The 15,354-nt window shown below is 41.4% G+C and overlaps 1 protein-coding gene across 1 annotated transcript in view; it reads left to right on the top strand.

The window, feature by feature from the left end:
- Positions 1-15,354, top strand: part of DNAJC8 (DnaJ heat shock protein family (Hsp40) member C8) — a 411,176-nt gene that overhangs the window by 388,495 nt on the left and 7,327 nt on the right. Inside the window, exon 8 of the mRNA XM_044083052.1 lies at positions 15,072-15,147. Within this exon, the coding sequence (XP_043938987.1) occupies positions 15,072-15,147 (76 nt within the window). The remainder of the gene's footprint in view (positions 1-15,071; positions 15,148-15,354) is intronic.

Genomic DNA, 15,354 nt, shown 5'->3' with positions numbered 1-15,354 from the left:
AACAGACCCAATGACCTGCCTTTTCAGCTGCCAGTACATTCTCGTCTGGCAGCTCCTCTGGGAGGAAGACTGTCTCTTTTCAAAGAAAATTGGGATTTAATTACTCAAGACAGATGGGTGTTGGATATCATTCACCACGGTTACAGGTTTTATTTCCATACATTACCCACTTTCAAAGGCATGCCAGACGTTCCTCCTCCACAAAGGAAAGAGGCTCACAAGCAAATTTCTCTGTTGCTCCAAATAGGGGCCATTCAGCCAGTCCCTGTATCAGAAAGGGGCCTAGGATTTTATTCTCGCCTGTTCCTAGTACCAAAGAAGGGGAACACGTGGAGACCAATTTTGGATTTATCTATCCTCAACACTTATCTGGACATTCCCAAGTTCAAGATGTTGACGTTACAACAGCTTTTACCTCTGCTGGGCAAAGATCACTGGATGGTAACTTTAGATCTCAAGGAAGCTTACCTTCATGTGCCTATAAGAATAAGTTGCAGGAAGTATCTGCGTTTTCGAGCTGGAAATTCTCATTATCAGTTCTCTGCATTGCCCTTTGGCTTATCTACTGCGCCCAGAGTATTCACAAAGGTTCTGGCTCCAGTGATAGCTTACTTCAGGCTAAAAGGAATTCAAATCTATCCTTACTTGGGCGACTGCCTGATTCTGGCTCAAGAAAAGGAAGAACTTCTACAGCATCTGGAATATGTTATAGCAGTGCTAAGATGCCTAGGGTATTCTGTGACCGAAATAAAGTCCAGTCTAGTACCCTCTCAAGACATGTGCTTTCTGGGTGTGAGACTGAATACAGCAGCCCAGATGGCCTTTTTAACCCCGGACAAACAAAAGAGTCTATCCCTTTACTTCCATCAACTATCTCATCAGTCCGTGCTGACTGCAAGGACAGTCCTTCAAGCATTAGGGTTCATGGCATCTTGTATTCTGGTGCTTCCCAATGCCAAACTGCATATGAGGAAGCTGCAATGGTATCTCAAAAATGTATGGACACAGCACTGCCAGGATTTGGACACTGTCATTCAAATAATACCTTGCCTTCAAAAAGAATTTTTGTGGTGGGCTCAGGAATGTCACCTAAACAAGGGACTCTCTGTGACCCGGCCAGAGGCGAGTCAGATTTTAACGACAGATGCCTCGGACATTGCTTGGGGAGCTCATCTGAATGGAAAGTGGATACAAGACAAGTGGCCTGCCAGACTACAGCATCTACATATCAACATGAAGGAGATGTTAGCAGTCCAGTTTGCATTAATGGCTTTCAAGGAGTTACTTCTTCCAGGGCAGGTGTTGATTCTAACGGACAACACAACTGTCATGTGGTACATCAACAAACAAGGGGGAACACATTCTTATCCTCTATGCAGGCAAGCAATGATTTTATGGGAGACTGCGCTCAGCTTGCAACTAACTCTTCAGGCAAGGTTTCTGCCGGGAGCACAGAACTCCTTAGCAGATGTGTTAAGCAGACAAATCATGGATCCCCACGAGTGGAAACTGGATCTTCATGTATTTCAGAAATTGACAGTGTCATGGGGAACTCCAGACATAGATCTGTTCGCTTCTCCACTAAACCACCAGCTGCCAAAGTTTTGCACAAAGGGGTTTCATCACACAGCTTGGAAAGTGGATGCTCTGTCTTTCAGTTGGAAAAATCTTCATGTGTATGCCTTTCCACCTCTGCCTCTTCTTCCAAAGGTGCTCTTAAAGGTCAGACAAGACAAGCCAAGGATGATTTTAATAGCTCCAGATTGGCCTCGGCAACACTGGTATCCACTACTAAGGAGTCTGGTAAGGAAGCCTCCATGGCCTTTACCTTTGATTCCACATCTGTTGTCTCAGAAGGACGGTCACCTGCTCAATGTCAAGCTCCACTCTCTTCATCTAACAGCCTGGCATATTCTGTTTTGAAACACAGCAGGTCTCAACTTCCTCAACAAGTTTTAAATGTGATTATGGAAGCCAGAAGACCTAGTACAAGGAAAGTGTACGCAGAAAAATGGAAGAGATTTTTATTTTGGAGTACAGCAAAGAATTTAGAGATTTTGGAGCCTAATTTGAGTGTGGCTCTTCAATATCTTACTGAGTTATTGGACAAAGGTTTGTCCTTCTCTTCCATTAAGATTCATGCTGCAGCAATTTCAGCTCACTATGATTGTGACCCACCATTGTTTTCGCATCCTTTGTTCAAGCAGTTTCTCAGAGGGGCAAAGAATATAAGACCCCCACGTAGAGCTCCTACTCCTGCTTGGGATCTCAATTTTGTGTTGGAAAAACTTACTCTACAACCTTTTGAGCCTGCGGCTACTGCTGAATTGAAATACTTGTCATGGAAGACTGCTTTTCTGTTGGCTATTACTTCTGCAAGAAGGGTGTCTGAGTTGCAGGCCCTTATGGCAGTAGAGCCCTTTTTGATTTTCCATAAGGACAGGGTATCATTACGTACTAATCCTTCCTTTATGCCTAAGGTGGTTTCTAGTGTGGCTTTAAACCAAACTATTCATTTGCCTACTTTTTATGCAGACCCCCAAAATAAAGGGGAAAAGATTTTGCACACTTTAGATGTACACAGGCAATTGCGTTATTATTTAAGCAGGACTAAGGATTTTAGGCAGTCTCAGCAGTTGTTTGTTTCTTTTGCTTTGAGTTCAGGGCAAACCTGTGTCAAAACAAACTATTTCTAGGTGGATTGGGTTTTGCATTGCATTTTGTTATTCCCATCATGGCAAGGAGATTCCAGCTGGGATTAGGCCTCATTCCACTAGGGCTACTGCCACTTCAACAGCATTTCTAAGGGGGGTGGCAACTAAGGATATTTTGGAGGCAGCTACTTGGAGTTCAGTGCATACTTTCTCTAAGCATTATCACCTTCCTCTCTACTCTAAGTCTAGGGCTGGTTTTGCCACAGCTATTTTGCAAGGCATGTTGTCAGCTCCTGCTTCTTTATAATTTGCCAGCCTCCCTTACCTCTGCTTTGGGATTCTACCCAATAGTTAGGACTGCAGCAATGTGGAATGAAGAACATAGTACAGTTTTGTACCTACCATAAATGTAGATGTTCGAGGATCCACATTGCTGCAGTCCAATTTACCCTCCCTCCTTCCCCTCTGTGTTTAGGGGTGGTTGTGTAGGTGAGGTTATATGCTGATATTTTTGTATATATTTGTGTATATATTGTACATATTTTTGGTGCAGGTATGTTGGGCCTTGTCTTTTTAGGGTCTTCTGACATCTGGGGCAAGAAAAGACTGAGGATATGACGTCGGTCATGCGCATTAGTACCCTGACGTTCTGACGTCAGTCTAATGCGCCCTGACCGACGTCAGCCATATACTCTGGTATTCGGGCCGACTGGACAGCGGACTACCCCAATAGTTAGGACTGCAGCAATGTGGATCCTCGAACATCTACATTTATGGTAGGTACAAAACTGTACTTTTCTCCACGTGTCCATGCACTTCACTGACATCAAAGGGAGCATTTCCCCCAACCAATCCCTTCATTAAATTGTCTGTCTGCACAAGCATATCACTGACACCAAATGAAACATTTCCCTAACGATGTCCACACAAAAACTTCAGTGGTGACAAAACTAATTATTTCCTCAAATTAACCCCTCTGAAATTTGTCCATTCACTGGCACCAAATAAAACATTTCCCCCATTGATTATTTCAGTAACATGTTCATGTCTGTACAGGCACTTTTGCTGACACAATAAGCAATATTTCCCTCAATTACCCCTTCAGCAGTGTGTCCATGTCTGCACAAGTTTTTCACTAACTCCAATTTGATCATTCCTCCATTGATCCTTTCAGTACTTCTTCCATGCATGTCCAAGCACTTCCCTGTCACCACATGGAACATTCCCACCCAGTGATCCCTTCAGTAGTTTTGTATGCACAAGCAGTTCACTGACAACAAATGAAACATTTCCCTTAACAATCCCTTTAGTAGTTTCTCCATGTCTGCACAAGCAGTTCACTGACAACAAATGAAACATTTCCCCTAACAATCCCTTTAGTAGTTTCTCCATGTCTGCACAAGCAGTTCACTGACAACAAATGAAACATTTCCCCTAACAATCCCTTTAGTAGTTTCTCCATGTCTGCACAAGCAGTTCACTGACAACAAATGAAACATTTCCCCTAACAATCCCTTTAGTAGTTTCTCCGTGTCTGCACAAGCAGTTCACTGACAACAAATGAAACATTTCCCCTAACAATCCCTTTAGTAGTTTCTCCGTGTCTGCACAAGCAGTTCACTGACAACAAATGAAACATTTCCCCTAACAATCCCTTTAGTAGTTTCTCCATGTCTGCATAAGCAGTTCACTGACAACAAATGAAACATTTCCCCTAACAATCCCTTTAGTAGTTTCTCCATGTCTGCACAAGCAGTTCACTGACAACAAATGAAACATTTCCCCTAACAATCCCTTTAGTAGTTTCTCCATGTCTGCATAAGCAGTTCACTGACAACAAATGAAACATTTCCCCTAACAATCCCTTTAGTAGTTTCTCCATGTCTGCACAAGCAGTTCACTGACAACAAATGAAACATTTCCCCTAACAATCCCTTTAGTAGTTTCTCCATGTCTGCACAAGCAGTTCACTGACAACAAATGAAACATTTCCCTAACTATCCCTTTAGTAGTTTCTCCATGTCTGCATAAGCAGTTCACTGACAACAAATGAAACATTTCCCTAACAATCCCTTTAGTAGTTTCTCCATGTCTGCACAAGCAGTTCACTGACAACAAATGAAACATTTCCCTAACAATCCCTTTAGTAGTTTCTCCATGTCTGCACAAGCAGTTCACTGACAACAAATGAAACATTTCCCCTAACAATCCCTTTAGTAGTTTCTCCATGTCTGCACAAGCAGTTCACTGACAACAAATGAAACATTTCCCCTAACAATCCCTTTAGTAGTTTCTCCATGTCTGCATAAGCAGTTCACTGACAACAAATGAAACATTTCCCCTAACAATCCCTTTAGTAGTTTCTCCATGTCTGCATAAGCAGTTCACTGACAACAAATGAAACATTTCCCCTAACAATCCCTTTAGTAGTTTCTCCGTGTCTGCATAAGCAGTTCACTGACAACAAATGAAACATTTCCCCTAACAATCCCTTTAGTAGTTTCTCCATGTCTGCACAAGCAGTTCACTGACAACAAATGAAACATTTCCCCTAACAATCCCTTTAGTAGTTTCTCCATGTATGCATAAGCAGTTCACTGACAACAAATGAAACATTTCCCCTAACAATCCCTTTAGTAGTTTCTCCATGTCTGCACAAGCAGTTCACTGTCACCAAATGAAACATTTCCACCAAAGATCCCTGGACAAGCACTTTTACCAACACCAAATGATGCATTTTCCTCAGGAACACTTCCAGTAGTTTGTCCATATATGCCCAAACACTTGACACCATACATGACATTGTCCTCCGTTCTCTTTTCATTAGTTTTTCCACATCTACAGAAACACCAACAACAAATGAAAGATTTTTCCCCAGTAGTTTCTCCATGCATACCCATGCACTTTCCTGACATCAAAATGAAACCTTTTCCCTAGGACCAGTTTAGTCATCGGTGCATTTCTGCATAAGCACTTTGATAACACTGATGTGTTCCTGTTTTGAGCCCGTGTTCACTTTGTTAGGCTTTATCCAACTTGTACTTCTCAATCTCTTAACACACAAAATCTGGACAAAGCCTGACCTAATGGAGGGGACAAAGGCCTAAAAATAGGGACCGATTTTAAATGTTTTTATAAACTTAGAAAGTAAGTAGAATAACAGAATTTGTATTGGCATGCTTTTTTTCTGAAGAATGAGGTCTGAAACTCAAATGTAATTCATTATTTAGTTATTTCAGTCTTCAGACCTTCCCAGTGATTTGCCAGAAAACCACAGATTTCATGAAAAACGGACCAAAAATATGTGTCTGGACATTCTGCGACAATCTGGACAGTTGAGAAGTATGATCCAACTATCTTGATATGTAAACCTCTTAATGGCTGCTGCTACTATCTTGATATGTAAACCTCTTAATGGCTGCTGCTCGATTGTGTATGTTATATGAATCTGAAGAGTGAAAGCACACACTCACACACACATTCACTTTTGCTGTCACTCATGCAAGCACGCAGACAAACACACATGCACATGCGCACACTATTTTTTATATTTTTTTATTTTTACACTCTAAACAGCAAACGTGCTGCTTTGCGAGTGTAAAAGAACAGTTCGATTGATCTCCATCTGTTTACATTCATTGATTAACAAGAAAGCAAAAACTGATGTTTCAGCAAAGTATTAGTTTAAGGGTGTGCACACTTATGCATCCAGCTTATTGTACATTTTTTATATTTTTTCCCAACAGATTTGTTTGTTTTCAATTGAATTGTACAGGTTATAGGTCACATTAAAGGTGGGAAAAGTTTTGAAATGGTTTATTGTGGTCTCATTTTTTATATCACAAAACCTGGCATTTTTAACAGGGGTGTGTACACTTTTTATATCCTGTGTGTGTGTGTGTGCGGGGTTAAATACACTTGTGTGTGTGTATACATACACACACACACACACACACACACACACACACACACACACACACACACACACACACACGTGTATTTAACCCTGCGCACACATACACATGTATTTAACCCCGCACACACATACACGTGTATTTAACCCCGCACACACATACGTACACATTTATAAACACATGCACATTTATAAATATATAAATACATATTTACACAGTGCATACATGCATATATACAGATGTAAACACACATACACATATGTATATAAACTAATGCACACAAACTCACGTGTGTGTATGTATATATATCTATATCTATATATATCTATATATATATATATATATATATATATATATATATATATATGTGTGCGTGTGTATATATATATATATATATATGTATATATATATCCACACACACACACACACACACACACACAGATATTTCTCACGCACATACTCTCTCACATACACAAATACATAGACAGACCCACATGTATCATTGACGGCAAGTGAAACATTTCTTCCAGTGATCCCTGAACACTTTTACTGACGCCAACACTGGCATTTCCCCGATGACACCAGCAGTAGTCTCTTCATGTATGCCCACTCACTTCACTGTAACCAAATGAAACAATTTCCCCAGCAATCCCATCAGTAGTTTGTGTGTCTCCACAGGCATTTCACTAACACCCAGTGAAACATTTCTTCAACAGTCCCATCAGTGCTTTGTCCTTGTCTGCATAAGCGCTTTACTGATTCCAAAGTGGAACATTTCCCACAACAGTCCCTTCAGTAATTTGTCCACGTATGCCCAAGCACTTCACTATCACCAAATGAAGCATTTCCCCCAGTGTCCCCATCAGTAGTTTGTCCATCATTTCCCCATGACCCTTTCAGTGGTATGTCCTTGCATGCCCTGTCACCCAGTGACCCCTTCAGTAGTTTGTTCCTGTCTGCACAAGCAGTTCACGGACACCAAATGATTTTCCATATTGATCACTTATTTAGTTGGTCCATGCCTTCACAAGCACCAATTGAAACATTTCTCCCAGTGATCCCTGCACAAGCACCGTTATGAAGTGTGATATTTCCCCCAACAACCCCAGCATTAGTTTGTCCAGGTATGCCTAAGCAATTCACTGATGTCAGATGCAGCACTTCTCCAAACGATCCCTTCAGTACTATGTCTGCTTGCATAAGCATTTCACTCACACCAAATGAAATATTTCCCCAACGAACCCACCAGTAGTTTATTCATATATGCCCAAGCACTTCACTCACATGGAATAAAATGTTTCCCCCAACAGTCCCATCAGTAGTATGGCCATGCATGCCCAAGCATTTCACTGTCACTGAAGAACACATTTCCCCTGTGACCTCTTCATTAAATAGCTTGTCCGTGTATGTCCATGCACTTCACTGACACCAAATGAAAGATTTCCTCAATGACTCCTACTGTAGTTTATCATGTGTTCATCAGCACTGCAGTTATATCAAATGAAACATTTCTGCCAGGGTCCCAAGTAATCCATTCAGTAGTTTGTGTCTGCACAAGTACTTTACTGACACCAAATGAAACGTCTCCTCCAGTGACCACTAGTAGTTTGTCTATGTATGTCCAAGCACTTATCTGACACCAAATTAATCTTTTCCCCAAGATACTTTCAGTAGTATGTCCATGTCTGCGCAATCACTTCACTGACACCAAATGAAAGATTTCCCCAATGACCTCTACCATATTGTGCCCAGATATGCACAAGCACTTCATTGACATCAAATGAAGCATTTTTGCCAAGGATCCCTACACAAGTTCTTCACTGACACCAAATGAAACATTTTCCCCACAGCAATCCTTTCAGTAGTTTGTCAATGCATGCCTAAGCACGTCACTGTCACCAAACAGAATATTTTGCCAATAATCCTTTCTGTGTATTGTCCACGTTTGAACTAGCAATGCACTAACAGCAAATGAAACATTTCTCCCAATAACCCTTTCAGCACTATGTCCATGTTTGCATAAGCATTTCACTGAGACTAAATGAATGATTACACCACTGACCCCTTCAATTGTCTATCCATATATGCCCAAGCATTTCACTGACGTGGAATGAAACATTTCCCCCAATGACCCTTTCAGCACTATGTCCATGTCTGCACAAGCACTTCATGAACATCAAATGAAACATCTCCCCCAGCTACTCCTTTAGTAGTCTGTCCACATATGTCCAAGCACTTCTCTGGCATCAAATTAAACATTTCCCCCAGAAACCTCTTCAGTAGATTGTCCTTCTCTGCACAAGCACTTCACTTACAAAAATTGTTCATTTTCCCATCAATCCCTTCTGTAGTCTGCCCATGCCTTCATAAACACTTCAGTGACACCAAATGAAAATTTCTCCCAGTGATCCTTGCATAACCACTTTTACTAATGCTGTGTGGCATTTCCCCCAGTGACCTCAGCAGTAGTTTGTCCATGTATGACCAAACACTTTACCGACACCAAATGAAACATTTCTCCCAGAAACCTTTCAGTACTATGTCCATGTTTGTAGAAGCACTTCACTGACACCAAGTGAAATATTTCCCTAGTGACCCCAGCAGTAGTTTGTCCATGTATGCCCAGGCACTTAACTCACATGCAGTGAAACATTTCCTTCAGTAACACTTTCAGTGGTATGTCCATGTTTGCTCAAGCAATGCACCAACCCATTATTTGTGGCTTTGTCCAGATTTCTTGCTTTAAGAGGTTGAGAGTTAGCTTTAGGGTCATACCTCTGTCCAGATTTTCGCACAGTGTCAAGACTTTTGCCTTTTTTTTGGTCTGTTTTTCATAAAATTTATGGCTTTCTGACATCACTGAGGACTGAAGTCTCTAAATAATGACATATACATTTGAGTTTCAGACTTTATATCCTGCAGAAAATACATGTCAACTCAGAGCAATATTTAAAATCTGTCCCTATTTTGAGCCATTGTCCAACCATTATTTTAGGCTTTGTTCAGACCTCTTGCATTAAGAGGTTGAGTGCTATGTTTTGGGAGCTGATCATAATATACACGTCCCTCACAAAGTCGCCCACATCCACTTTCACAATATGCGCGCGGGCACACACACACACACACATACACACACACACACATGTGACACGTTACAGTTGCTGAACTGCAAGTTCTATGGGCAAGCTCGTAAAAGGGAATGTCTATGCATTCCATAGTCAAAACAGTTCAGTTTTTTGTAGTTAATGCTTGCTCAGCGTTCCATCTGTTCTATAGGTATTCATTTAGAAATCCACCAAGTGCATTTGTAAGTAACTTGCAAAAAAATGAATACAAAGGATCGCTGAGCAGCATTCAGTTTCTTAATCTCTCTTTATACAGCTAGGAAGGATTCTTGGAAAATAAGCAACGTTTGTGAAAGAAAATAAAAATGTGTGCTTCAATTACAGAAGTTAAACTTTAATGGAATGGCATATTCTCAGTAAGGTGATAGGGGAAGGAGTGGCTCCATGCTGACACAACAGAGTGGGTGTTGCTGATAAGGACATTGTCACTTCCTCTTCAGGAAAGAGTTGGACCTGAATTTTAAACGTTGGGGTTGTCCCTTTAAAGGGCTTTGGGCATAGAGGAATGGTTTTGTTCATTGTTGCATGTTTGTATTGATTTATTTATCATATAGATCGATATCTTTATCCGCATTTCATGATGTGTATTCAGATGCATTTTGTTTAACATACACATTTAAACGCTTTTCCCCTTTTATTTAAAAGTTACTTATGCTTGATTGTGTAGTTGGATTGATTGAAAGTGGTGGATTTTTGCTGTCTGTGAGCATGCTGCGCAGGTTTCCGTCACAGCTGAGCTGTGTACCACTGAATGACCAATTGATTTGAAGTATTCTTTATTTATAGTTTCATATCAAATGCAAGCTACATACTGTAAGTTGTTTTATAAGCAAATATAAATGTTTCATTGTGATTTTCAAGTACTGATTTTTGGGCATATGCCTTTGTGGATTCATATTTGTTTATCTTCTTTCTTTTTTTGTATCTTCATAGGTTGGTACTAGGCTATCGGCCCTAGGGCCTATACAAGCCTAGCCGTAACGATTCCATAGCTATTTCTTCCCACAGTATCTACTTCCCTGGACCCCTGTCTAGCAGGGCGACTGACGTGATCCCTGGGGTGAATTTCCTATCTCCCATCCAGTCGTCAAGGTTCCTTTTGAAGAGGGACAAACAGACACTCTGCTTGACATGTATGGGCAGTCTATTCCAGAGTCTGGGGAGTATCTGGGTCAGGAACCTATTCCTCCATCATGTTTTGTTCATTGTGATGACAAGGTTTAGATCCCTGCAGTGTGTGGCTCTGAGGGATTGGGGATTTCTTTAAGTGTAGCATGTCCAGCAGCTCTGGGTTTGACATAGCCTTGTATGTTAAGCAGAGATCGCCTCTGAGTAGACGATATGCGACAGACTATAGCTAGAGTTTTTTTAGACTGTCAGCATAGGGCATCTGCTTTAGGCCTGTGATTCTTTTAGTGAGGTATATCTGTGGCCTTTCCAGTTGTTGCAGGTATCTTGAGAGGTACATACCAAACGGGGTGTTGTATTCTATAATGGGTCTAATGAAGGATGAATACAGTAGGACAATGACCTCCTTTTTTTCTGGATGAAAAGTACTTGGCAATGAGGTGTGCCACATAGAAGGATTTCCTGACTGTTGTGGTGATGTGGTCATTGAAGTCGAGACCACTGTCCACCTGTGTCTCTAAGTCTCTTATCACACTTTCGGTGTTTAGCGTACCGCCACCTATGTGGTAATTTACGGGTACATGTTTTTTCCCAAAGGGGGTAACTATGCATTTCTTGGCATTGAGCTTGAACCCATGGCTATGGCACCAAGCATCTGTTTCTGTAAGGTCCTTTTGTAGAATATCCACATCATTTGGAGATTCCATAATGGCTCCCAGTTTGCTGTCATCTGCAAACTTTGTTAGCCAGAGTCATTTGGTGTTCGCCTGTACTTCAGAGAAGTAGATGCCAAACAGCAGTCCCAGGATTGAACCCTGAGGTACTCCACTTGTCTGGAGCTGGATGTGGAGTTGGCTACTTTTACAGTGTGGGTTCTGTCAGTAAGCCAGTTGGCAACCCATCGAGTGACATAGGGATTAATGCCCAGCTTAGTAAGTTTATCTATGATTCCAGAGTGGGGGGGGGTAATGTCTAAGGCCTTGGCGAGGACATTATAGGCTGTGTGGACCGCGTACCCTTGTCCATAGATCTGAAGACTAATTCGGAGAAGTCAGTATGGTTCAGGAGACTAGATCCAGCCCTTCACGAACCCAAACTGGGTGGGGTCCAGTGTTTGAAGGTTGCCAGTGTCTTTGTTTATAAGTTCCATGATAATACGTTCCATGGCCTTGCAGATCAGGCTCATCAGGTCCCCCTTGTGGAGTGGAATAACTGTAGCTGTCCACCATTCGGTGGGCACAAAGCTTGAGGTGAGGCTATGATTAAACATGACACTTGTGTGAGGTGCCAGTTCATTTTGTAGTTCATGTAGTACACAGCCCATGATGTCATCTGGTTCCATGGATGCTGTATTCTTAGCTTTGGAGAAAGCAGTTTTTACCTGTGTGGCCATTATTACTGGAATTTGGCTATCTTTCGGTATTGATGGGCCCTTTAGGGGGTGAAGTTGGCACTGAATCGATCTGCAAAGATGTTGGCAATATCCTTGGGATCAGTATAATTAATGACATTCTGTTGTAGCTCAGAGCAGATCTGAGCATTGCCATTTGGATTCTTGACATAGCTGTAGAATGCCTTGTGGTTGTCTCTGGAATCTTTGGCAATTTTATTTTCGTAACTAGCTTTGGAGGATTTTATGAAGGATCTCAGCTTCTTACTGAGTCTGGTAAGGGAGTTTTTTGCATCCTGGTATTTTCCTGTTTTCTGCAACAGTTTCTTCCTTTTGTTGTCAAGTTTGTTTATGGCAGGGGGCCACCAGATTGGCTTCCTTTTTGGAGGAAAGCATCTTGGTTCTATTTGGGATGGCACGATTCATGCACGAGTGAATGTTCTCGTACAGTAGCTTAGTGTAGGATTCAGCAGTCTAACTTTCAGTTCCTGTCTGCATGAATGTCATGAAGTTTGTCGCTCAGTAGCATGAAATTGGCTTTGGAGAAGTCTTTTACGGAGGTTTCCTTACTGGGGGGGGGGGGGGTGGGGGAGGGATGTGGAAGTATAGGGTGATTGTTATTATTTATATTAGTATTTTAGCTGTTTTTGTTCTGCACACTCATTATCCAACCCAGAATCGTTTAGTCAGGGGCAGATCATGCCTACTCAACGTGATGGACTTCTTTGAGAAGGTCATCAAAGCAATGGATGAGGGCAGAATGGTTCACATTCCCAACTTTGACCTGACCAAGGTTTTTGACACAGTACCCCACTCTGGCATTGTTTATAAACTCAGGAAGTTGGGTATGAATCTTTGTCATCTGCTGGCTAGCCAGATGGCTCAAAGAACCCAAGAAGTTAGAATTGGGGAGTCCACCTCTACAAAGAGGATGGTCACAGTCAGAGTCTCTCAGTGATTGGTCCTTGGACTGCTCCTTTTTGGCACTTACTTCTCCGGAGTCAAGGCCCTTGTCTAGGTCCTCTAGCTGACCAAATGTGCAGATGACTGCAAATTAGGAGCTGTCATAAAATCCCCCAACAACAGTAATGTTCTCCAGGAAGGACTGACACAGACAGATAACTTGTGATAGAGCCATGGACTACAACTAAATGCCAAGAAATGCATAATAGTATCCTTTGAGAAGTCATCCACTCCTAGTAACCGTCATATTGACAACACTTCCTTAAGAGTTGACCCGGTTGTCTGGGACTTGGGAACACACGCAGATGTAATTTAGCCTTTGACCATCACTTGTCTACAGTAGTGAGGAATGTGCTGTGCATGTTATGAACAAAGGTATGGCATCTAGGTCCATGGAGGTCATAGGTCTGATGAATGCTGAATAAAGTGGAACAATCATTTGCGTATAATGCTCTCTCTTGGTATTTATCTTACCACGCTCGTCCAAAAAAGCAACATCCACAGAGTCTCATCACCAAGAGAATACAGGGCATAAGTAACATGTCCCATAAACAACACCTCATAGCCCTATTCCTGTATTCTGTCCCCTACAGGCTGTTGAGGGGGAGATCTATACCTGGCATTAAGGCACTGTCAGACCCCACCCTGATGGACCTAATGCATATACACAAAACAAACAGTACCAGTATTACTTGTTCTAAAGGCTTGAGCCTTGAAGGTGATATAAGTAGGTGATGCTGGCGAGACAGGTATGTATCTCAGAGACTGCCCCTCCAAAACATGATCCCCCTAGCGTTCCTCCCTAATCCAATTCATGTGTAACTTTTGGATGGGGTACAAGAAATTCATACCTGGTTTGATAAAACACAGGCAAGCCTGTAAGTGGTTCACCTCTCAGGCCCCTGCTTATACTTGTCAGTGATTTGGGATTCATGGACTAGGCTTAAAAAGGCCCCTGTGGTTATTGTCCTAGTACACACCTATGATGCTATGGACCTTTACATTTAAATTCTTTTCCTACCTTTTGTTTAATTTTTGCCTGTTTGAATTTAAACTTTTGTAAATGTGCCTCACTGTTTAAAATTAGTAATAAAGGCAGAATTAATGTTCTGAGTGCCAGAAATTCTCTTCTGGAACAAATTAGTAAATGTGTAGTAGAAAAATGTATGTAACAAATTTCAAATGTCTGTTTTGTAGTATTGGGTGGAAAAGGTTCATGGTTCTTACTAGGATTGCAGTCCATGGACCTTTGTGGAGCCCAGCCCAAATCCCCAGTTGTTGCAGACCACTTTGTGGTTAAGTGACTGACACAAGGTCACATCGTAGGCATTGAGGGCTGAGGGAAACTAGCCTTGTACTGCAGGAACTACTGCTTATACCTTTAACCCTTTGTGCCGCCTCCAGTCTTAAATAAATTGTTAAAGTACAACATTTGTGCTAGCTGTTAAATGTGTTAAACGTGTTTCAGGATGTAGTATAGTGGGTTTGTTACATACTGTATAGTTTATTGTATTTTTTTAGTTTTCTTTGACTGGGAAACTTCAAGTGGGCAAAATTCATTTTTAACAGAGGTCTGGTGAGAAGAGCTCCAGCAGATATTTCTAAGGTGCTCAAGGCAAAACAATATTTTACAAAATGTACATTACGTGTTCTTTAGACATGTAGCTATAAACAGGTAATTGTTCTGTAGTGACACTATACAAAGATAAAACAAGCATGTGTCTCTTTGTAGTTTATTTGCTTGTCTTTGGTGTTTGAACTTTTCTTGATAGCTGCTACACTGAGAACCTGAAGCAAGTTCACTTTCTTAATTGACCTGTTTTGTATGTGTTTTATATGTTTACTATACAAGATTGCAAAAAAAAAACATAACTATTACATTTTCAAATTTTTTTAGGAAGAGGAAAAGAGAAGAGGAAATAGAAGCACAAGAAAAGGTAAAACGAGAACGGGAATGGCAGAAAAACTTTGAGGTATGTCATTGTTTTACTCATAGTAACCGTTTTAGTTTTTTTGGTAGGGTTTCTGTGCAGTGCTTAATCGGTGTGCATGTGTCTTAGCAATGTAACTACTGATGTTCTTCGTGTTTCACTGTTGCAGTCATTACATTTGGGTGATCTACTGGCAGGTTGCCCTCAGTCGGCCTGAATTCCAAAGTCTTGGGTCCTGTGTCGGTTGCT

The sequence above is a fragment of the Protopterus annectens genome, chromosome 1.part1 (genome assembly GCF_019279795.1).
Source record: "Protopterus annectens isolate FY-2018-M chromosome 1.part1, PAN1.0, whole genome shotgun sequence".
Classification (NCBI taxonomy): domain Eukaryota; kingdom Metazoa; phylum Chordata; order Ceratodontiformes; family Protopteridae; genus Protopterus; species Protopterus annectens.
The sequence above is the reverse complement of the archived record's forward strand: the minus strand, read 5'-3'. Positions and strand labels throughout refer to the sequence as shown.